The sequence below is a fragment of the Adiantum capillus-veneris genome, chromosome 3, assembly GCF_014529385.1.
Source record: "Adiantum capillus-veneris isolate H3 chromosome 3, ASM1452938v2, whole genome shotgun sequence".
In the NCBI taxonomy this organism is placed as follows: Eukaryota; Viridiplantae; Streptophyta; class Polypodiopsida; order Polypodiales; family Pteridaceae; genus Adiantum; species Adiantum capillus-veneris.
The window spans coordinates 146,807,604-146,830,702 of NC_140933.1; the positions used below are offsets into that span (position 1 = coordinate 146,807,604).

Sequence of the window (23,099 nt, forward strand, 5' to 3'; positions counted from 1 at the left end):
GCCTATCTGCCACTGTGAGGATCACTGGTGCATGGTCTGAGGAGGAAGTCCTTGCCAGAATGCCAACTGTCCCACCCAAGTCACAGAAGTGGTCACTAGTGTAGAAGCGATCTATCCACGATAGATTCACTCCTCCCACTCTGCGGTCCGAACGAGAGAAGGCCAGGCTGTGTGGGGGCCTCACAAAGCTAGAGTGCTGCCACACATCCGAAACTCTCAGTCATACAAAACCTCTCCCAAGCTGCCAGCTCAACTCCATGCACAGTAGCATGGCTACCACCAATTTTGTCAGAGGGGTCCTCCCAACATGTTGAAGTCACCCCCTATGCACCACTCCTCTGCCTGCGGCAGAGACTCAACAATCTGTTACCAAAACTCTGCTCGTGCACTCGCCACATTGGATGCATAGATGTTCAGGAAGCCCACAAGGCAACCCTGAACCTGCATAGTTATCCACTGGGCCCTGCCTGGCAAATAATCTCTCTGCCCACAATGGCCTACTGCAAAGAATCCGCAATAGTCATACATACCCCACCCTGGATACCTCCAGGTCCAAAAGCAGCTGACCAAAAAGTATCATATCGTCCTTGCAAAAGCTGACCACATCGTCTAATGCGGCTCTCACACAGATGATGCTCCTATAGCATAAGGAGGTCAATCTCTCCTTCCACAAGGCATCGCTGAAGCTCCTGACGCAGTCGGCCCCTCTGACGCTGAAACTGGGGCCCGCCTAATCCCTGCACGTTCCATGAGACGATCCTCATGGGGAGTGAGAGAGAACAGATGCTGCCGTAGCAACTAAACGTGCTATCTTCGAGGCTTGCTTGGATGGGGAGTAATTGGCATCTGTGCGTCCTCTAGATAGGCGTGACTGCAAAGAGTGCCTGGCCCAAGCCCAAGTAGACCGAGCCATACGTAAAGCAACCTCCTCTGTTTAGGAGTCCTCATGAATGTGTACATAGCATGGTGGGCTCTGCGTATCAGCAAAGAAGTGAACCACAATGTGTCTACATCCTGCTGCATCTAGAGGCGTCACAACAAACTTGGCCAATGCCAAAGATTCTGAAGCATGTCTGTAACTCCTAGGTCTCCCATGTGGTGAGAGAACTCTAGGGTTTGTGTTTGTAGCCACTGAGTCGAGAGTCCACTCAGTCTGGACCCTCCTGCAAAGGGGAAAAGAAAAGCCAACCGCTGAGTCCAAGGCCTCTATCGCCCTAGCTGCAAGGAACAGAACATGAACCTTGAAGCAGGTTGCCTCAAGGTCTGATGAGGAGTCGCCGAGAAAGCGTGTAAAGTCGTAGGCAAAGAAGTCTCATCGGCGCCGAATGTCGAAGCTCGTCAAACCACGAGGGATTGCTCCATAGGGAGACGTCAGTACGAGAAGAGGGGGTCGCAAGAAAGGCCGTCCCTCTCTCGCCAAGCGACTCGTGGCAAAGGTGCTGCCAAGAGATCTCCTAGCAGCCGAGGATGCCCTGCCCCTTGAGTCGACTCTGCCTCTGTGCTCCGTGTGTCTACCTGTGGCTGCTGGCCAGCCCTTGAAGGCTGGGGCTGGGCTTGTGGTGTAGGTCGGGGCCTCCTCCGTGGACAGGCCTTCGCAAGATGACCCATCTTTCGACAAATGAAGCACTGATTCGGGAGGCCCGAATACTCCACGCTCTGTCTAAACCAACCCCCACTCACCGAGGAAGTAGGATGACCTTCGGGAGAGTGTGAGTGTCCCTAACCAGAACGCGAACTGAGGGAACCCCTTGGCAGCTACTGATGCTGCCGTACGAGGTGTCTCCAGGACAATCCCAATCGTTGAGCCTATCCTGGACAAAAGTGGTAGGTACTCCCTCCGCAAACCAGGAAAGCAGACGGAGATGGGAATGTCCGCCTCCTCTACCAAAACATCTGAAGCAATGGGAATGTCTGCCTCCTCTACCAAAACATCTGAAGCAGGGTCAAAACCATGTCTCTACTGTCGAAAGTGGCTCGGATGGTCAAGGGGTTCATGGCGATGACCTTGGACGCCATCTCGGAGGTCTCAAACTCGATCTGATAGTAGCCTCGTCGAAGGATCTGAATGTCCAAGATCTTGCCCCCTCTGCGAGAAGGCGGGCCTGGAGAAGATCATGCAGCTCTCCTCAGCTGGTCCTGGTGCCGAGAATCTTGCAGATGACGGAGGTCGCCTGGAGGCACTCCGCCTCTACTGCGAGGCTCGCTTGCTCTATCGGTGAAAGAGCATGTCGGATAGTGGGCTCTGTAGAGTCGGGCGAGGGGGCTTCTGAGGAGTCCCTCTGGGGCAGAGGATGAGCCTCCATTTGTGTCTGTTGCTGTGTGGGAAAGGGGGGCGGCGTGAAGACTAACACCTGAGAACTCGGCGAGTAAAGTCCCAACGAGAACTCCACTGCAGGCTGAACAAGTGAGGCCTTTTGAGGGGGGGTGCTAAAGGTGCGCAAGGGGGGGGGGGCGTATGGAGATGGGAGGGTGTGGCAGGCGGGCAGAAACGGGCTGGGGCAGCGGGATAGGGGGGAAGCCGGCTGGCGCGCGAGGGCAGGCCGAGGCAGCAGGATGGAGAAGGAGCGGGCTGGCGCGCGAGGGCAAAGGACGAGGGGGCAGGCGCGAGGGTGTGCGCTTCAGGGCAGGGGTGAAGCTACACGAGGGGGGGAGGGTCAGCAATGGTGAGGGAGGAAGCGCACAGCAGCAGCGAGCCTTTTTGAAAATCTGGTCTTAACTACCAATGGTAGCGGAAGTGCCTTGTGTTTTGCCTTAAGCTCTGCATAACTCTTTGGATGAATTTGGAAGAGACCGTAAATGCTGGGTATCAGTCCGTTAGATGGTTTAGCTTTCTTGGCAAGAGGTAGCTGTCCAGTTGGAGAAATATTTGTAAGTTTTAGACAGTGGAGGAAAGTATGTCTTGTCTGGAAACATACCATGCATATGCCTTGTACAAGAGTTTCCCTTTGTTTAGGAGAGAGTGGACTATGTTGTGGAGTTTGACTCTGCTGCTCCCTGGGAATTAATTTGGTTTGAGTAGGTTGGTCAGGTGGAGATGCTTTGGGTTTTTCAGGATCAAAAGTGAGTCTGCCTTTCATCATCAAATAACCAACAGTCACATGGCCCATAAGCTCTTGCATGGTGAAAACGTGCTTGAAGAGGCAATACTCGTGTAGTTGTGAAGGTAAGCCAGTACTGTAACACTCGCAGTGATCTGCTAGAGTCAGGTTTTTGAAGAAAGAAACCGATAGATACATATCCCAAAATCTCAGATTTTAGTCTTCCAAGGTGTTAGTGGAGACGATCTTTAAGTTGCCCCAATCTGATTATACTTGTCTCCCAAAGAGGGACATCAGACAACTTCTGGCAAAGATAGTTTTGAATTCTTTCCGTGTCCTAGGAGCATGAGGTTTTGTCGATAAAGTACTCCACCACTGCATAGTATGAGAGATATTGGATTCTTTGGTATAGTTGCCGATAGAGTAGATATTATTTAACTACTGAAGGAATTAAAGAGCCTTTTATCCTGGGCACCAGAAACGGTAAATAATAGTTGCCAGCATGGGTATTTTGGCAGTGGTGGTGAGGTTGTAGTGGAAGAGGATTCATCGATAATGGGAGTGCAAGCCAGGTGGATTTTGAAGTGGAACAGATTGAATGTCTTAAAGATTCACATACTTCAGAAACTATTGAAGACTCTACAAGTGCGGTCAACTGCCTTATAGTTGCTTGGAAAGAAAATCTGGTAACAGAATCCACAATTATTCGAGTTGCACATCTGTAGGAGGAGGAGGACCAGTTAACTTGGTGGAAAAGCAAACTGTTGAGCTCTGATACCAATGTAGCCGGTTGGCCCCACGTGCGGACTGGAAAATCACAAGAACAGACTCTAAATAAATGGAACGAACCGAAATACTTCACACTTAAATCACTTAGAGATGACATGTTAGAGGAATAGTTCCCCTTCGGAGAGTATTTTTATGCTTTATTAGTAGTGAACATCAGTATCGATTACAACTGTTCCATGTGGTCACACGCATACATCTGAGTTACAACCGATGTGTGAGCTTAATGTTTAGACGTTCTGAAAAGCACTAAAGTACTTGTTGTCTACCATTACTGGATAATAAGCAGGCTGTTTTGAAAAAAAGAAACGTCATCATCTGTCTGTATAGTTCTCTAAAACAGGCCGTAACCTGCAGCAGCAAATCTGGGTGATGCGCTCTGATTTGGCTTCCTGCGAACGCTCTCTTCACTCTAGTGTGGTAGGCTGGCTGACAGGTGATTATCTTTTGACCTATTGTCATTTTCCTTGACTCGAATGAGAATCTTGGACCGATGTAACCGTTGACCTATGGATGATAATGTAGTTTGGGTTTTTAGGGTATTATGACCTTGATACTCGCATTTTTATGGTGCTGATTCGCATGGAACGTTGCAATGAATAGATAACTTTTTTGGTGTAGGGGACAAATATGGTGCAAATGAGATAGGTTGGTGGTAGATTTTCTGCATTACATAGTAGTCTTGCACAGGACTATGGGTATGCTAATGTTCAGGTTATAACTTCTTTGGCCTCTGCTGATTCTCAGCTTTTGGCGCTTCCTCGCAAAATAATTTAGTGGTTAGGGTTGATTTTCTACTTTTGGAACACTAAGGATATTAGAATTATGATAATCCTTAATATTCCTACTTTCTAAGAATCAGCTCTTCTAGATGCCTCGTGTGAACCTCTTGATCTGGACTCGGCAACTTTCTTTTAACTTGAGTATCTCTAACAGAATAAAAACAATTGTGATAGAGTTGTGCTACTGGTACATCATGGCAAACCTTGTAATAGTACATAATTACTTAAGCCTTGGCTTCTTCATAACTGGTGGCAAGGATGCGTTTTGGGCCTAAACTTTGTAGTGCTATCTAGTGCCTTCTGAAAATAGAACATTACGATGCATTCTTGGTTCAGAGCTTTTAGAGTCTTGGAGTTTCGATGGTTGTTGGGTCAGATTCTCTGTCTAATGCACTGCATGCTGCCATCGCAACACATCCTACGTTAATATACATTAATAAAACACATTCTATGTTCGTATACATGGATAAACTCACCTGGAAAGGCATTTTATGGGGCCTGTCTATGCCAGATGGTTTATATTTTGTGGCTGAAACTTATGCAGATGATTCATTATTCTTGCCACAAAATTTAGCCCAGGATGTACAAACTATTAAAAGATACATTGTCACTGTAAGGTCTTGTTGCAGGGTTGCATATCAAATTTTCAAAATTCAGGTCTTTTGCTCCTTTCTCAATATGGATGGCATTCACATCCATGGCCTGGTCAAATTGTTTCATGGTCAGTTTCGGCATCTTGATGACTCCAATGGTTGGGATGTCTTGTTGACGTCTCTTGGATTTTGACTTTTTTTTGGACGCAAGATTGGTCTTTTAAAGCTTTCCACATGTCCATTGTATAAATGTCTACGGAATAGTCCAGTCAAACATTCAAGCTTACTTTCTGGTTTCTTTGTCCATTGTTGGCTTGAAATGCAAAGCACATTCATTAGTTTGTCCAAGGCCATGATAAATTTGCGGTCAATCTAATCTGATTGTAAGGGTGTGCGTTTTCTTAAGAGAACTTTAGCGTATGCACCCGAGGTTTTAATATTCTTGATTTCAATTACCTGTTGTTGCTGAAAAGCCCTCATTGCTGCCTACATTTTTTCTACAACAGCAACATGAGACTAAGATATTAGCAGCCTTGTGTGGACACTTTATTTTATGGATCTCAATCTACGGACATGCTTTTGGTCATATACCTGGTTGCCTGTATACCTTGTGTTGATCTGGCTTTGCAACAGGTATTGGGCCATCTACATTGGTTTGTACGACAGCTACACGTGGGCAATTCATTGTGCTCTGTGAGCATACTTGAACTAGACAGTTGTTGGCTTTGGCTTATCCACGAAAAGGATGTACTTTCTCTACAATTGGTATATGTTGTGTTGATGATTTGATTGCTGCAAATGATGTGGTTCTTCCTTTTCCTGCGGCTGTCCAAAAGTGACAGTTGGGGAGGCATCACCAGCCAATATGGAGAGCTATAATTTAGCTTCTATTGTACTCTGATTGTAGCAAGAAAGGTATCATGACTCATAACTGGCTATTTAGTGGATGAAAATGCTTCATCCAAAGAGAAACTTGAAAAGGGACAAATCTCTCTTTATGAACGAACCTAGGCAAAACGTGCCATAACTGCCTTTTAGTGATATATAACTAGTTTTGATTTGTAGTACATATGATTAGGTTTTCAACAGAAACTTTTACTCACTTTATGGAGCTTGTTTTCACCAAGTCGGCTTTTATTGTTTTATGAGCAGAGATTTGCAGAGTTTTACTCTGGACGTATCTATTGGCTGAGACAATATATCCGACATGTTGATGGAAGCACACGGCAAACTGCAGCAAAGCTGTTAGGTATCGTGGTTTCTGAACTTCCATCATCAACAGTTATGGATCTTATAGGAGAATTAAGGGCATTAATTGCCACTGGCAACAAGAGCCGGTAAGCCCACTGACTATTCAATCAAGTTTATCATCTTGCATTAGCTGAAAGGTAGTTCCTGTTTGATTAACTTTGCATTCATTTTTGTGTTCTCTAATGAAGGTTTGAAGATATGGATGGTGCCGTTTGTGCGATTGGCTATATTTTAGCACAATGCTTGACTGGTGTGCCAGGGGTAAGTCTGCAAACTTTGCCCAGCTCTTTTTAAATTTCATGTCAGCTGTAGTTTGACCTTGGTAAATTGATGTGTATGGTGCAAGCTAGATGCTAGAGTGACCAAGCAACACCTCTTGCTGTTGCAACTACCGTGAGATTAACACGTGTGTGTGTGTGGGGTAATGTGAGAATGAGTTGCATACCTCTCCTCATAAACGCAAACATTTGTCCCATCAAGGGATCTTTGGCTCTGTTCAAACACTTAAACAGTTAGAAGAAATAAACAGAGACAAGCCACCTCAAGGGGTGTGTGTGTGTGTGTGTGTGTGTGAGAGAGAGAGAGAGAGAGAGAGAGAGAAATGAAATGAAATGTTATATTAACGTCTTCAAAAGGCCAAAATGACCTATGAGACCAATCAGTTACAAAATAGTGAATCTAATACCATGTCTGGGTACAAAAGAACTAGAAAAGAACTAGAAGTGGAACAAAATACTATTACTACTACTACAATCTAAAACTACGTGGGTGTAGCAGCTGATACAATAGGTACCCGGTAAACTGGATGTAACAGTGTGTGAAACAAAGATGGAAGAAATGGTGAGGATCCATCCTCATCTGCACTCTGGATGTCAAGAGAGTATGGCTCGAATCTTCTGTTTTAGTCTCCGTCGATGCTGTGTAGCTCCTCTCCTCAGTCGCGGTCGTCTGTATCTCTGTAGCTCCAATGCTCGGTCGATGAGAGTGCCAGTAGTGGTCGAATGAGTGTGGGACGAGCTCTGCAGTGGTGGCTGCTCCTATGGCTGTCCCATATCTAGTGAAAAGAAATCTGTAATGTGTCTCTGGGACTGCCTCTCTCTAGCTCTCCCCAGTAAAGTGTCTCTATACCTGTGTAACTCAAGTAGATATAGTCCAAGACATCTCTGATCCTCATAACTCATGACCCTAGATAGAGGACCAAAACCCTCTCTGAATAAGCAGTGGAAACGCCCCCGTATCTCATAGAACATTGTGCAATGACATATGTAGTGCAACTCTGTCTCTGGCTCTCTCTGGCATAATCGGCATATCCTGCTGTCTGCTGGTATCCCTCTGAATCTACCAGTCTCAATCTCGAGCTGATGTGAGGATGTGCGTATCTGACCAATGGCACAACGCAAACCATGAGACATATGTGTGTCCATGTAGCTGGGTCGAATCACAAACCCATCTCCTGTGAGGTGGAGAAGATGCTCTCTATAGAAAGCCATCTTCGTGCTCAACTCCTGAGGCGGCTCTATCCATGTCCTCCTGGTGTCGAGCTAGATCAGGTCCTGACGAATGAGTCTAGTGATCTCCACCCGTGTAAGAGACAACGAGGGTGCCTGAAGAGAATACTGGAAAGGGGGCAACCTGTCCATGGTGAAGCCATGCGTCTGAAACCATGAAGTCATCTGTGCATACCGGCATGAAGTGTCCCCCTTTAGAGCTAGCTGTCTGGAAGACTCAAGGGCTAGTCTAGCATATCTGTCTCTAGTAGTATCCCATAGGTTGTGCACAAAGGACAGTGATCTGGTAAGCGCCTCAATCTCCATGGGGGGGGCAGCTAGCTCTGCTCGAATGATCGCGTGAGGTACGGAGGCCTTGGCTCTAATCAATCGGGAGATCATAGATACCAAGGGCCTCTCCATACGTCTCCAACCATCCTGGCCTACAGAAGGTCCCCATACCTGTACCCCATACATCATAGCTGAGGCTACTAAAGTATCAAAGAGCCATAACTTTGTCCGAGGTTCCTGGAACTGAACCTGCGAACACATCCTCTCCAAGCCTCCCAAGGCCGCATAAGCTCTGGTTAGTCTAGTCTCTGCTGCTCTCCCCAAAGAAAACCTCGGCCCAGTGAAGACTATCCCAAGGTAAGTGTACGCATCTGTATACTCCACAATCTCTTGACCATACGTGAAGGTCGGTGCCGATCTCCTGATCCACTGCGGTGTGGTGTTAAACACCATGACCTTGGTTTTACCAAGGTTTACAGACAATCCACTATCCTCTGCAAAACTGTGTAATGCATCCAACTGTCGCTGCATACCCTCTGGTGAGTCAGAGATCAAGACAATATCATTAGCATATAACAACAATGGGATCCACGTCCCTGCCAGCTGGGCACCTCTATCACCCTCTCTGTCAATGTAATCAGACACCTCATCCACATACATACCAAATAGAGTAGGAGACAATGGGCAACCCTGTTTCACCCTGATAGTGGAGTGAACTAAGTTAGATATCCCCTCTGGGGTGCATACATGTCCCATCACTGATCTGTATAAAGCCATAATCCCCCAAATCAACACTGTGGGCACCCCCATCTCCTGCAGTCTGCGCATCAGTCGAGCTCTCGGTACCATGTCAAATGCTTTGCGGAAATCCACAAAGCTACAATAAATCCGTCTCTCATGTGACCTGCCCTCCTCAATGATAGCTTTGAGTGTCAGAATATGGTCAAGAGTGGAGAAACCCCTCCTGAAACCTGCCTGTCCCTTTGCCCGTACACCCTCACCCTCTGCCCAGTTATTCAACTGCTGCTCAATAATGGATGCATACAATCGTGCCAGTGTGTGTCCAACCATAATAGTGCGGTAATTTCCAGGCTCTGTAGGATCACCTGCCTTGAATATAGGCACAATAGTAGACAACCTCCAAGTCTTAGGTAATCCCTCACACATGGCACGATTGAACAACACTGCAAGAACCTCCATCAGCATATCCCTAGCATGTATAAAGTGCTCCGCTACTAGACCGTCATGATCGTAAGCCCTCTTGGTCCTCATCCTGTGAATGGCTCTCTTTACCATCTCAGTGGTAAAGAAGGTGCTCGTAGGTGGACATGGCTTTGTAGGATCTGGAAGGGGATCCTGCCCAGGAACCGTATATAACGATGTCGCATACTGGCCCCACACATTAGGAGAAGTAATCACTGGGGGAGGGGAGTGCTCATGGAAGAGTCGCCATGCCTCGCCTGAGTCTCTACTCAAGAACAACTGATACAAGTCTCGCTCCATCTGGGCCAGGTAAGCTCGTTTCTTCTTTCGCACAAGGCGCCGTAAAGCAATCCGCGACTGTCTGTAGGTGATGACTCCTAAATGAAGATCCCTCTGAAGCTGGGCTCTCATCTCTCTGCACTCCTCATCATACCAACTATTCTGGGGTATGCTCCCAGAATGTCGCCTCCGATCCGGTTGAGTGTGTGGGTATGCCTCTGATGCTGCATCATGTAGTGTCTCAGTCAGTAAAGTAGTGCACTCCTCTACTGAGAGGCCTGGAGCAACTGTGCATAGACGATCCCAGATCGCCTCTGTATAAACCGAGTCAGTCTCTGGTGTAAATGTATAACGGGTGTGTGACCTACCTCCTGATTTCTGAGCTGTACTAAACTGAAAAGATTCGGACAGTGTCAAGAGAGCATGATCCACTGCTATGCCCACTGGTCTGGCTCCCACTGTGAAATCCTGAATACAAGGAATAGAGCTCGGCTGTGTCATAACATAGTCCACTGTACTGGCCCCATGTCTGTGTGGAAAGCATGTGAAGCCTGCTGCTCCAGGAAACCGCTGTAAGCCATTAAGTATGGCTAGCCCATGTGTAGTCGTCATCTCCGTGAGGTATCTCCCATACTCAGTCTGCTCTCTGTCATGTGAGCATCTGTCAAACCCCAGCTCATTCACATCCAACTCTCTAAGCATCTCATCTGAAGTGTCGTAGAAGACTGTCTGACAGTTGCCCGTTCGAGCATTGAAGTCTCCTAGGAGGATGATATCACCATCCCTAGAAAACTCCCATATATCATCATCTAGAATTGAGAAAGGCGACTGCCCTCTGGATACAGCATATACTGACGTACTGGGGGGGAAGTAACATATAGCAATATATAGAAATCGACCTGTGTCAGCTCTCAGCCTCACCCACATGTATCTAGCCTGATCATCTCTCCGTACAATATGTAGTAGTGGCTGTAGCTCCTCCCTAAACAACACCGCTACTCCTCCTGAACCTCTACTCCCATGCTCAGATCTCGTGACTGTTCTGTGGGCTGTTCCCATTTGTATCCCACCACCTGTGGCAACAGTTGGCCAGGGGCCTGGTGAGTCTCTGAAAAGAAAACAATGTCCTTGTCTCTGAAACTGTCCTCAAAGGCACCAACATCCAACCTCATAGACCCATTACAATTCCAAGTCGCCATCCTCAATGTGGTCCCATAGGTCTCGCACCGTCATGTAGAGCGCCGCTCTACAATCACCACCCGACCATCTCTATAAAAGGCCATCTTCCCCTTCTCCCTTGCCGCTTGAATCTCGGGCATTACTTCTCTCATATGCGCAAGTTGTGAGAGAGTGAGGTCATCGCCTAAGAAAATACCTGTCTTCTTGAGAGTAGGTCTCTTCCTCAAGAATTCCTTCTTCTCTTCCAATGAAGGGAAGCGTAGTATGAGAGCTCTTTCCTTTGAAGATTCTCTGGGGCCCTCACTCTTCTTGCCCACTCTCCATGCCTTTGTGTGTGAAGGCTTCTCCACCCCCATCATTGATGTGAGGCTTGTGACCTCTTTTTCCACATTGTTTATGTCCTTGAGGCCGGTTACCCTCACATGTAGAGCCCGCATCCTCCTTCTTTGTTCCTCTTCAAGGGTCATGTTGATAAGAGTGGGTGTACAAGGAGCTTCCTTACCATTCCCTTTCTTGGCAACCTCAATCCATTTTTCGGCCTCCTCTACTTTCTTTTGCGTTTCGGATATGACCGCGGCCCATGACTTCTTCTCCTCATTGATGTTGTCAATTTCTTCCCTCAAAGAGGGCTGAAATTCCCCCTCTTCAAGCCCATTTTTTGACCGTGTTTCCAACACTTCTTTGTGGAGGTCCAAAATGCTATTCTCCAACGTGGCGATCTTGTTGAGAAGATGATCCTTCTCGTCCTTCCACCTCTTCTCCTTTTCTTCATTTTCTCGGAGGAAAACGGTCTTCGCGTTCCTCCAATCTTCCATCTCTTTTCTCCATGCTTTCATTTCCAATTCAATGATGGAAATTCGTTTGGAGTGAAGCATATATTTGAGTTTGCTTGTTGCCATAGGTGAGGTTGGGGATGACATGAGAGAGAGAGAGAGAGAGAGAGAGAGAGAGAGAGAGAGAGAGAGAGAGAGACAAATGAAATGTTATATTAACGTCTTCAAAAGGCCATAATGACCTATGAGACCAGAAAGTTACAAGGTGGTGGATCTGATACAAATTCAGAGTAACAAAATAACCTAACAACAGTACAAAACAAAACAAAGATATATTCTATGGGATCTTGGATTGGTCAATGTGATCTAAGCAAAAAACTAAGCCAAAATGGGCGGCTTGTTGGGATAACTGAATCATAAAAGATCTAGCATCGGTCGTTGGCGAATCTCATCAATTTCCTCCATGGTTAGTAGTCTGACCTGGCGTTGTGCATGCCTGGCCAACGTGCTCCGAATCTTTTGTCGTAGCCTTTGTCGATGCTGTGTAGTCTTTCGCAGTCGTGGGCGCGTGGATTTCCCCAATTCAATCGCTCGGTCGATCAGTGTGCCTCTCGTGTGAGACGAGGGGGAGCTCTGTTGTGGGAGTGGCTCTTGCGGCTGTCCCGTGTCTGCTCTGAAGAAGTCTGTGATATGTCTTTGAAACTGGCTGGCCTTGCCATTCAGCAGGCGCTCTCTGTGTCTGCGCAGCTCAAGCAGGAACAGACCCAGGTATCTCTGATCTTTGTATCCCATTATTCTTGAGAGTGGTCCAAAACCCTCTCTGAACAAGCAATGGAAGCGGCCTCGTATCTCGTAGTAGACGGGGCAGCGGCATGTATAATGCAGCTCTGTCTCAGGTTCCAGGTCACACAAGGGGCATGTCCTGGCCTCTGCCGGTACTCTGCTGTATCTCCCAGTTTCAATCCGTAGCTGGTGAGACGATGTGCGTAACTGGCCAATAGCACATCGTATCCCATGAGACAAGTGGGTATCCATGTACCTTGGTCTCGTCACAAAACCATCTTCCCTGAGCTGGAGAAGGTGGTCTCTGTAGAAAGCCATCTTCGTGCCTAATTCTTGTGCTGATTGTATCCATGTCCTCTTGGTGTCTAGCTGGGTTAGGTCTTGGCGGATGAGCTTGGTGATCTCCGACTGTGTAAGATTGAGACATGGTGCATGCAATGAGTACTGGAATGGTGGTAGCTTGTCCATGCTGAACCCATGCGCCTGATACCATGATGTCATCTCCCCATACTAGCATGTTGTATCTCCTCGTATGGCTAACTGTCGAGAGGACTCAAGTGCTATGTGAGCATATCTGTCTCTGGGAAGTTCCCATGTGCGGTTTATGAAGGAGACTGATCTGGTGAGCGCCTCCACCACTAGTGGGGGGGCCGCTAGCTCTGCTCGGATAATGGCCCGTGGTACTGATGCCTTGGCTCTAATGAGCCGCGAGATCATAGAGACGAGAGGTTTCTCCATGTTCCCCCATCCGTCTGTGCGGCCCGGTCTCCCGTGGTGATCCAATGAAGGTCCCCATATCTCAGCCCCATAGAGCAATGCTGAAGCCACCAAGGTGTCAAAGAGCCAGAGCTTCGTCCGGGGCTCCTGAAACTGGACCTGCGAGCACATCCTCTCCAATCTACCCAATGCTGCGTGGGCTCTAGTCAGTCTGGTCTCTGCTGCTCTTCCGAGTGAGAATGTTGGTCCGCTAAAAACCACTGCAAGGTAAGTGTAAGCGTCTGTGTACTCCACAGTCTCCTGGCCGTATGTGAATGTAGGTGCTGACCTCCTGATCCACTGTGGGGTGGTATTAAACACCATAACCTTGGTTTTGCCAAGGTTGACAGACAAACCACTTTCGTGGGCACACGTATGCAAAGCATCCAATTGACGTTGCATTCCCTCTGGGGATTCGGAGATCAACACAATATCGTCAGTATATAACAAAAGTGGAATTCATGTCCCTGCCTGCTGTGCACCTTTATCCCCATCGCTGTCAATGTAGTTTGAAACCTCATCCACATACATACCGAAAAGAGTAGGAGAGTAGGAGAAAAAGAGAGAGAGAGAGAGAGAGAGAGAGAGAGAGAGAGAGAGAGAGAGAGAGAGAGAGAGAGAGAGAGAGAGAGAGAGAGAGAGAAATGAAATGAAATGTTATATTAACGTCTTCAAAAGGCCAAAATGACCTATGAGACCAAGCAGTTACAAAATAGTGAATCTAATACCATGTCTGGGTACAAAAGAACTAGAAAAGAACTAGAAAAGAACTAGAAGTGGAACAAAATACTACTACTACTACTACAATCTAAAACTACGTGGGTGTAGAGAGAGAGAGAGAGAGAGAGAGAGAGAGAGAGAGAGAGAGAGAGAGAGAGAGAGAGAGAGAGAGAGAGAGAGAGAGAGAGAGAAATAGAAATAGAAATAGAAATGTTATATTAACGTCTTCAAAAGGCCAAAATGACCTATGAGACCAATTAGTTACAAAATAGTGAATCTAATACCATGTCTGGGTACAAAAGAACTAGAAGTGGAACAAAATACTACTACTACTACTACAATCTAAAACTACGTGGGTGTAGCAGCTGATACAATAGGTACCCGGTAAACTGGATGTAACAGTGTGTGAAACAAAGATGGAAGAAATGGTGAGGATCCATCCTCATCTGCACTCTGGATGTCGAGAGAGTATGGCTCGAATCTTCTGTTGTAGTCTCCGTCGATGCTGTGTAGCTCCTCTCCTCAGTCGTGCCTGTGTTGCTGTGCGACCTGCACCCTACGCCCCTACTCAGCCTGCACCCCTGTGGGTTTATCACCATCTGCGCAGCAGTTTGTCCTCAGAGTGCTCAATCCTACCTGCGCGTACTTGCCAGTGCGATCTTGCTGCCTCCAAGTGCCTAGCCTGTGTGGCAGCGTTTGCACCCTTCTGTTCCGACTCGGCACCTCCTGCTACAGAAGACAGTTGGGTCCCGTGCGTGGTTGTAGACCTACAGGTGTTTTACGTGCAGTGTGTGATACCTATAGTGCAGAGATTTTGTACAGAGTAGAGCAAAGTGCAGCTTGATGTATTTAAGTTGTGTGTGGTTTCAGTTCAGAGCTATCGTGTTTCAGGTTTCTGGAATCTGAGCCTTCTTTCAGTGCTGGTTTTTTAGGTGCTTTATGTTCGACTCCTTGCGTGTGTTTAAGCGTCGGAAAGCCATGGGTAGTTTCTCGGAGGCCTCGTCGGAGATCAAAGCCTATTTGTATGAGGACTTTGAGGAGGCTCAGAAAGCCTGGAATGCTCTACCTCCTCGTCTCGAAATCTGTATTCCTGTGCAAGAACTCATGGACCCGGTTGCGCAATATGCAATGAATGCAATTATTTTGTTTTTTCCGGGGAAAATGCCTACTGCGCAGGATGTTGGGCAATGGGTCGAGTTTTTGCTTAAACGCCAGGCTGTCTGAGGCGTCTACTTTGGTGCTCGTGGATTTTACGAAGTCCTTTTGGCGAATATTGAAGCCATGAACTTGTTGTTGGAAATGTCTCCATTATTTTTGGTACACAGATGACTCATATCTTGCCGTGGGCATTGACTAAGGACTATCAAAATCTTATTCGGTATAAATGTCCTTTGTGGGTGGAAATAGTGGATTTCCTCTCAAAATGGAGGTCATTTGTCACGTGACACATCCCAACCCTATGTGTCCGTGGACAAGCTACACCACAGCAGGGTTCAGTCAGTCCGTCAGTCTAGATTAGCAGTGATCTGGCACTTTTGTGAGTCTATTCGTAGACCGTGCATGCCCAATCACTTAGCATAGATGCATATCCTCCGGTTGCACACAGCACGATCATCGGAATTCCCATCAGAATCCATTAGCATCAGTTAGGGGAATTTTCTAGTGCATTTAGCCTATTTTCCTATTTTTGGTTATTTTCACTTATTATTTTTAAGTGACTTTCCAACAAAAGTAGGTAGGGCAATTTGGCTAAGTTAATATATAAGCAAACCCAAGTTAGCACTTTCTAGCAGAAGAGGCAGCAGGAGCTTCCCGCTCAACAGGCAACTTCTCAGCAGTACCCCCCAGCGTTTTTGGACCTCCATCCTCGCGGGCAGTTCCCAGCACTTGGCGCTTCCTTCCGTTGCAGAGTCGCCACCATTACCCTCAGCATCCTAGCAACTGCAGATCCCCATGATCGCCGGAAATCTCAGCTTTGCTAGCGTTTTTCCATTGCTGCCATTTCAGCGTTTTTGGCAAGGGCAGATCCAGCCAGCGTTTTTAACTCTCAGCCTTTACCGCATCAGACCACAGCATTTTGAGCCCTATGGACAGCAGTAGATCAGCCCCAAGGTGGTTGCAGAAAGACCTTCATTTTCAGCCAAGAAAACGCAGCCAAAACAGTCATTTTTAGCCACCGAAACAGTCCCGAAATTCAGCGATTAGAAGATCTCAGATTTCAGCCATCAAGTCGTCGTCGTCATCACCGTCATCGTCATCGGCATAGTCCCATTGCATCAGTCCATTGCATACGCATTGTACACCTTTGTGCAATCAAAGTAGACCACTCTCGCCGACGAGAGTGGGGCCTTCGGAGGATGGTTTTACAACCTTTCGGGTGTCGTATCTCTTCTCTCCTTCTCTCAGTCTCATTCACTTGCACGCACAATATCCACTCACTTTGTTCGTGATCATAGCACTCTACAAGATGGAAGGCTCTCTCCTTCTTTAAGAACTAAAAGGAACCTTGAGCAATAAAGATCACTAATCTTGAGAAAATACAACATTCATTCCGTTGCACCTAACATCATTGTTGGCTGCACAACTTGGGAAGTTGGTCTGTCCCCTGAAACTGGATGCGAATACCAACAAGCTCTTCTATGGGACACTGACAACCTACACCAGAAGGCATCATGGTTATTCGGGGGATCAATGGGTAGGCAAGCGTCCATTGAAACTTAAATGGCGTAAGTTTGCGAATTCATTTCTTAGTGGCATGTTTGGGCACATGCAATCTGAATGTCGTGAACCCGTTTTCCAACCACCCCCTTCAACAGTCCCATCACCTGCTCTTGTTTCTACAAGTACACCTCTCAGTGAGTCTAAGCAGAATGGAAGTTTGGTTGTTAATGTAGCTCCTATTATGGATAAAGAAAAGCCAAGTCTTTGCGGTCTACAGCTTTGGGCAATGGTAATGTTGTGAAGGGTAAAAATGTGGGGTCTAGCGATTCTGGTGCTTGGGTGGCGCCTAAAAAGACGGTGAAGATTCGCACTCCTCCCTCCTCTCGTAATTATGTTCCATCTGTAACTGCGAATAAGAATGCATCGTTCAACCTCAAGCAACTTCCATGTAATGATAATCGTACGTTGATTGATGCATTGGGGCTCGCGGGTAGTCTCTCTAAATTGTCATGTACAAGCACCCAAGCCTTTCTCGAGGCTCCCCTGGCATTACTCTCGCACGCAATGGGACGGTTCTCCTATAAGACGAATGAGTTTTCATGCGAGAAAACTCTCCGTTTTCGCATTCCTTCGCGATGGAATTGTGCGTACCTGAAGAGCATCAGCAATTAACTAATCCGGTTCCTATACAAAAGGCTCTTTGCCTTGGCAAACGCGCATAAAACCCCTTGAACTGTACATGCTCATCTGAGAAGCCCTACTAGTGGGGCATTACCATATGTGCAAAGGGGAGGGAGAGATGCGCGAGAACAAATCATCGCGATGCATGAGACAAGGGAGAAGGCAAGCTTTTCATTAAAGCTATGTTCACGTGGACCCACTACACACACACACACACACACACACACACACACACACACACACACACACACACTGTGGAGCACAATTACTCAAAAATCAGCCCCCACTCAAAAATGGGCGTCCGCTCTTAGATGAGGCTTCTAGAAAATGTTTGTTGGCCTGCATGCAGCTCCCCTATCGCCATGTGTCCATTTGACTCCCTTTGGTTTAATTTCCTAGTACCAACCAACTTATAAAGTTGTAGCAAGGGGCCTAAATGACTTTGAATTGAGCCTAGAAACCCTTTTACTGTTCGGATTTTAGTGCCGACCATCTCGTGGCGACTTGCCCTTCCCGATTGAGGGTGAAACTCTTGGCCAACGGCCATTTCACACTGGCCATGCAATGTCGGGGCATTTGTGATTTTAACAAGAGGGTCCCAAAAATTAAATAAAATCAAGGGAAAGAAACCAGCAAAAATATATAGTGGTTGTCACAATCTTGTGACAAACTCACGGAGGACGGTTTTGTGACTAGGCCTACTTACATGGATACACACTTATCTCATGGGATACGATGCTATTGGGCAGTTACAATGAAAAATTACATATCATGATTGGATAGGTACCAATACATGGTCAAGACATGTCGTGCACTACGGGATCAATATTTGAATCAAGTTACATGAAAGGATCGAGATAGGTCCTAAGTGAAAGATGATTGAGGTGGTGAGCCAGGAGAGGTTAAGAGAAGGATCTTCTAGAATTCTTTTGAGGGGAAACGTGAAGCTCCTAGAAGTCTGGATTGGAGGATGACGTTTTGGCAAATAGTCTTCAGGGTGGAGAAGATCTTGTCTTTGAATCTATAGGCTTCTCTTTTTCCAGCTTAATACGTATTTAGTTGTTGAGTCTGGTGAAGTGTCTGCTACATACGGGCAACCACTCCATTCTCCATAAGGGCAACCACTCCAGCTTAATACATATTTAGTTGTTGAGTCTGGTGAAGTGTCTGCTACATAAGGGCAACCACTCCATTCTCCATAAGAGATCAAAAAAATTGTGAATGGAAGTCTTATGGTTGTCTATTTAGCATAGTCATGGATACTATGGCTCGCAATATTGGTAAGAACTTTTAAGAGAAGAATGGTTGCAGCAGTTTGTCTCAAGAGATTTTAGTGAATCAAGAGTTTCGTACAAAGACGGGTGAAGCGTGGATGAGATAGCTAGATAGATTGTTAGCATCTGAAGTTCAGTGAGGATGAAGATGTGATGCCATGCTGCATTGCCAAATGATTCATATCACATCCTCTTCTATAGATTCATACTTCTTTGTGATGGTTATAAGGTGCTACTTCCATGGTCGATTGCTACACATTTGGACTGGAATTCCTAGGAGAATCCGACGTGCTCCGATATCCCAAAAACTGGTGAGTCACCTAACAAGGTGGTAAAATAATGCAACAATACCAAAACTGATGGAAAAACAGCAATCTGAACTAAAAGAGAATACTTGACTCAAGACATAGTGGGGAAGAGTTCCCTACTCAGAGACATTGGTCCTTGCAGCAGTTTTTTATATTAACAAGCTGTCACGGTTACAACTGCTTGTGTGAGACGACTCCATAATGTGAGTGCTAATGACTTCCTCACCTCTTAGTCATAGGCATTTGGTAGAAAGCAACCCAATTATCTATTACACCCAGTGGGCAAAATACATACTCCCAATGTAGAACTGCCACATTAGCAGTCCATACTATATCTACAGATGCCCATAAAACGTGGAGCGATTTCGTGTTCACGATGTTTCTTGGTCTCTCTTGCTCTGCTGCAATCTGTCAGGTATTGTGTAACCAACAAATCCCCTACAAATCTGATTGCTGTGTAAAACATTTTATGCTTTCCTGGTCAAACACAGTTTCAAACTGTGCCCCATACAAATAATGTCGGTAAATCACTGCAACAATATTGAGCTTGAATGGATCATTCCAACCAGACAATACATTTACAAAGCGTGCATCCGCACATCTCCTAATCCTCACTGGATTTCGGATAACAATTACATGGTTCACACTGAACATTGTCCTTATCCACACTAGATTTGAGTTTTTAGAGCTCTCTAGAGCGTGGGCAAAGTGCAAGATGAAGAGGCACTGATCTTTTTTGAGAACAGAGCCAGATCAATTTTATTCACCAAGGATGGCGGCAAAGTTGGAAGTGATGCCTGAGGAGATGGGGCCACAACTGGATGTGACTTTATTGGCACCTGAGCATGAGGTTGTAGTGACACCTTTGAGCGGCGAACTCAGTTCGCATGTTCAAGCCTCAAGGGTATTTTGGACATGAGGACTTCCATATAGGAAACTCCAGGTGAAGAGTCGAAGAAAGGATCTTGTTATTCATGGAAAACTCAAAGGGTAGTCCATCCCTCTTGTACCTACAAGTGCTGATTCTAACGTAATGAAATCACACATTTTGGCTTACTTGATCTTTGTTAGAGAGTGGGGTTCATCCAAGTGCAATTTTAATTTGTTTGAGTTTGAGCTGGAGGGTTGGAATTTTTCTGAGTCAACTGTGTAGCATGTTGATGGGGCAGCGATAGGATAGGGCTGGCATGGCAGTTGTATGGTGGGAGTCTGGTTTTTGGGCGCCCGTTGTAATAACAGATGCCGCTTCTGAGTACTTTGTTGTAAATTGCAGATAAGCGAGTTGCTTTTCGAGGCGAAGTGCCTATAAGTAAGAGGCAAGGGTGCCATTTGCCCATAGATTATTGACTGGGCTTACACCAGCAGTTGTAGTGGCGACAGCTCATTAATAATAAAAAAAATACTGCAGGGTGTGCCTGAGGGGCCAATCTTTCTGAGTGGGGAACTCCACTGCATCGTGTCTTGGCTCTAAGTGTTCTTTCTCAGTTCAGTTTTCTGCTCTTGGTATTGTTGCATTGTTTTGCCGCCTTGTCAGGTGACTCGCTGGTTCAATCACCTTGAATATTAATTTGCTAGCCACAGTGTCTACACTTGGGAAGGTGCTTTGTCCTCTTAGACCCTATGGAGTAGGAATATGTTTTGGGATAGTGATAAGGAGACCCACCTTTCATTTCCATCAAAATTTTAGGGGTTCATGGTATTGGTAAACGGTATTAGTATTTTGTCAGGTGCATGTTGTGCATAGCATAGGTTTCCTAAGCATCTATGGCCATACATCTTATCTAAATCTCTGGTTATTGTCGACGGGTAATGGCAAGCGATATCTTTATTGGATGAGCTTTTGTGATCAACAGCTAACAGAGAAACAGATTGTTACAGAGTTCTCAACTGGAAACCATGATTTATGCAATCATTTTGCTGATTGCAAATAATTATTAAAACCTTAGGAAATGGCATGGGCCTGGCCAGTGCAAAGGGTTGCTCCTTGAAACGTTTTTTTATTTGAAGGACTTGCATAACTCTAGCCATCAAGATAACATCAATAGAGTGAGGAAAGCTGACAGTCTCCTGCTTGTCTTGAAACATAATTCAGAATAGCTTTGTTTTCATCATTATGCTGATGCTAGAAAGCTCTTGCGAAGCTGCATTTATTTGGCCTTGATGTGTATGCTTCGGCACATTTTGCATCCCCAATATGATTTCAAAACTGGTTAGTGTCTCAACCATATTATAGAAGGCGAGGCGAAAGTGCTCGCTACTACTGCGCTCCCACCTTCCTCCCTCCCTTGCCATTGCCACTGTCCCCCCACTGTCTCAGATCAATGAAGATAACATGGTATCTCTCAGCGTCCCGAAATTAAAGAGGTTTCATATGAACTTCCAGGTATATGATAAGAAGCATGGCTTTATAAAAAGTGTCTATAGTCTTGTGTCAATAGCCTTCAGCATGAACTCTCATGTGTCCACATATGGCTCCTAACTTCTTTTCCCTAGTTGCAGTTGTTGAAGAATTGTTATTTCGATGTAGCCTGGATAGTGTGTCGTGCTCTCTACAGCGGGTGCTCCTCAGTGCAATGTGCGTGACATCTCACTCAAAACAGAATGAAAACAAAGGAAACAATAGATAACAGCTGATCAACACAGAGACACAGCAACAGACCAGAAGATATGAACTCGACTATCTCAAAGAACCGATACAGACTCTGGCGTGGGAGCACACTCAACTCCAGCCCAGAACTCACAGGTACAATGGGGGTGTCGAGACTCAGATGTGCACGGATAATGCAAACGTGCTGTGTGTATAGACTCGCTCCTCTAGACAACGCCACTGGACCATATATGAAGAAGAAGATAATCCTGACCCAATAGCTACTACTCACATGTACCACCATAAGGAGCCACCAACGGCTCATAAATGTCAGCCATGTAAGTCTATCTCCAAACTGAGTGGTGGTGGTGACCTGGCCACGATGTCCACTAGACCACCGTCCGTATCCCTGCCACGTGTCACTACCTAGCCCAGAGATTGGGTGGATAGGGGCGAGGGGGAGATTGGGTGGGTAGGGGCGAGGGTGAACTAGATAGGGGCGAGAGCAAGGGAGGGGGTGGGTAGGGGCGAGGGGTGGGTAGGGGGTGTGGGTAGGGGCGAGGGGGAACTGGGAAGGGAGTGGGTAGGGGCGAGGGGGAAGTAGATAAGTAGGGGGACGACGGAGAGAGAGAGGGGGGGACGAGGGGTAGGTAGGGGGGCGAGGGAGAGAGAAGGGGGGAAGGGGCAGGTAGAGGGAGAGGGTGAGTGTGCAAGGGGTAGTGAGGGAAGATGGCACTCTAGCAGATAAATATGATGATCAGGGACATCATCAAGCTTGAAATCAATAATGTTTTTGTTGTATCCCGTCTTAAGGAAGCTTTGTGAAGGGAGTTCGCTAGACACAGAGAAGAGCTTTGTTCTGGTCGGAGAAGCAAACACGGATGGGGCTGATGATGAAGGTTGGTGAACTCCTGTAGAAGGGATTTCTTTCCGCTTCTATGATTCTTCATAGGCTCACCAAATCCAAAGGGTACCACCAAGGGCGCAGGGGGAGCAGCTTCTGTGCACAACCTTCAACCTTTGTGCTGGCTCAGGTGGCCTATTAGGTTTAGTTACTGTGGAAACATTGGAAGAGGGTGTACCTTCAGGCATATATTTGGTAGCATCCAACCACTCCAACAGATCCTCGTCAGGTGGGGTAGGCTGTTCCAATTCAAGGCTGGTTGCTAGGGACAAAGAACTATGTTGCACTACGGGATCCATGCCTCCTTAAGGCGAATGGGTTGCATCGGGGAGCCAGGAGTATGTATCCACATGGCATTGTTACCCCAATCGTGAAGTGCTTTAGTGTGTCATAGCCATGGTCTACCGATGAGCAAGGGAAATCCGCCCTCCACTTGTGGAAGACGAATCACAACAAAATCCAAACTAAAAGTGAAATCTTGTACCTTCAGAGGCACCTTTTCCACTATGCCCACAGAGTATATTGTCCTTTGGTCGGCCAATGTTACTGTGAAGGGGGTAGGTTGAGTAGGTTGCAGGCCTAAAGCCATCATAGTGAACTCAGGCATCATATTGATGCCAGATCCACCATCCACAATTACTCCTAAAAATTGCTGCCCCAAGATGGACAATGTCAGGCGAGGGCTTTTATAATCAGTGAGGGGAGCAGCGGGATTGGATATCATATAGGACTCTGATGGTCGTTCTGGGAGGTGCCCGCCACT

At 46.5% G+C, this 23,099-nt stretch overlaps 1 protein-coding gene across 3 annotated transcripts in view; it reads left to right on the forward strand.

Moving 5' to 3' along the window:
- The window catches only part of LOC147461881 (ARM repeat superfamily protein), a 247,357-nt gene that overhangs the window by 130,875 nt on the left and 93,383 nt on the right, over nt 1–23,099 (forward strand). For all 3 annotated transcript variants that reach the window (XM_086509347.1, XM_086509349.1, XM_086509348.1), the window contains 2 exons: nt 6,352–6,536; nt 6,639–6,711. In XM_086509347.1, coding sequence (XP_086365473.1) covers nt 6,352–6,536; nt 6,639–6,711 — 258 coding nt within the window. The remainder of the gene's footprint in view (nt 1–6,351; nt 6,537–6,638; nt 6,712–23,099) is intronic.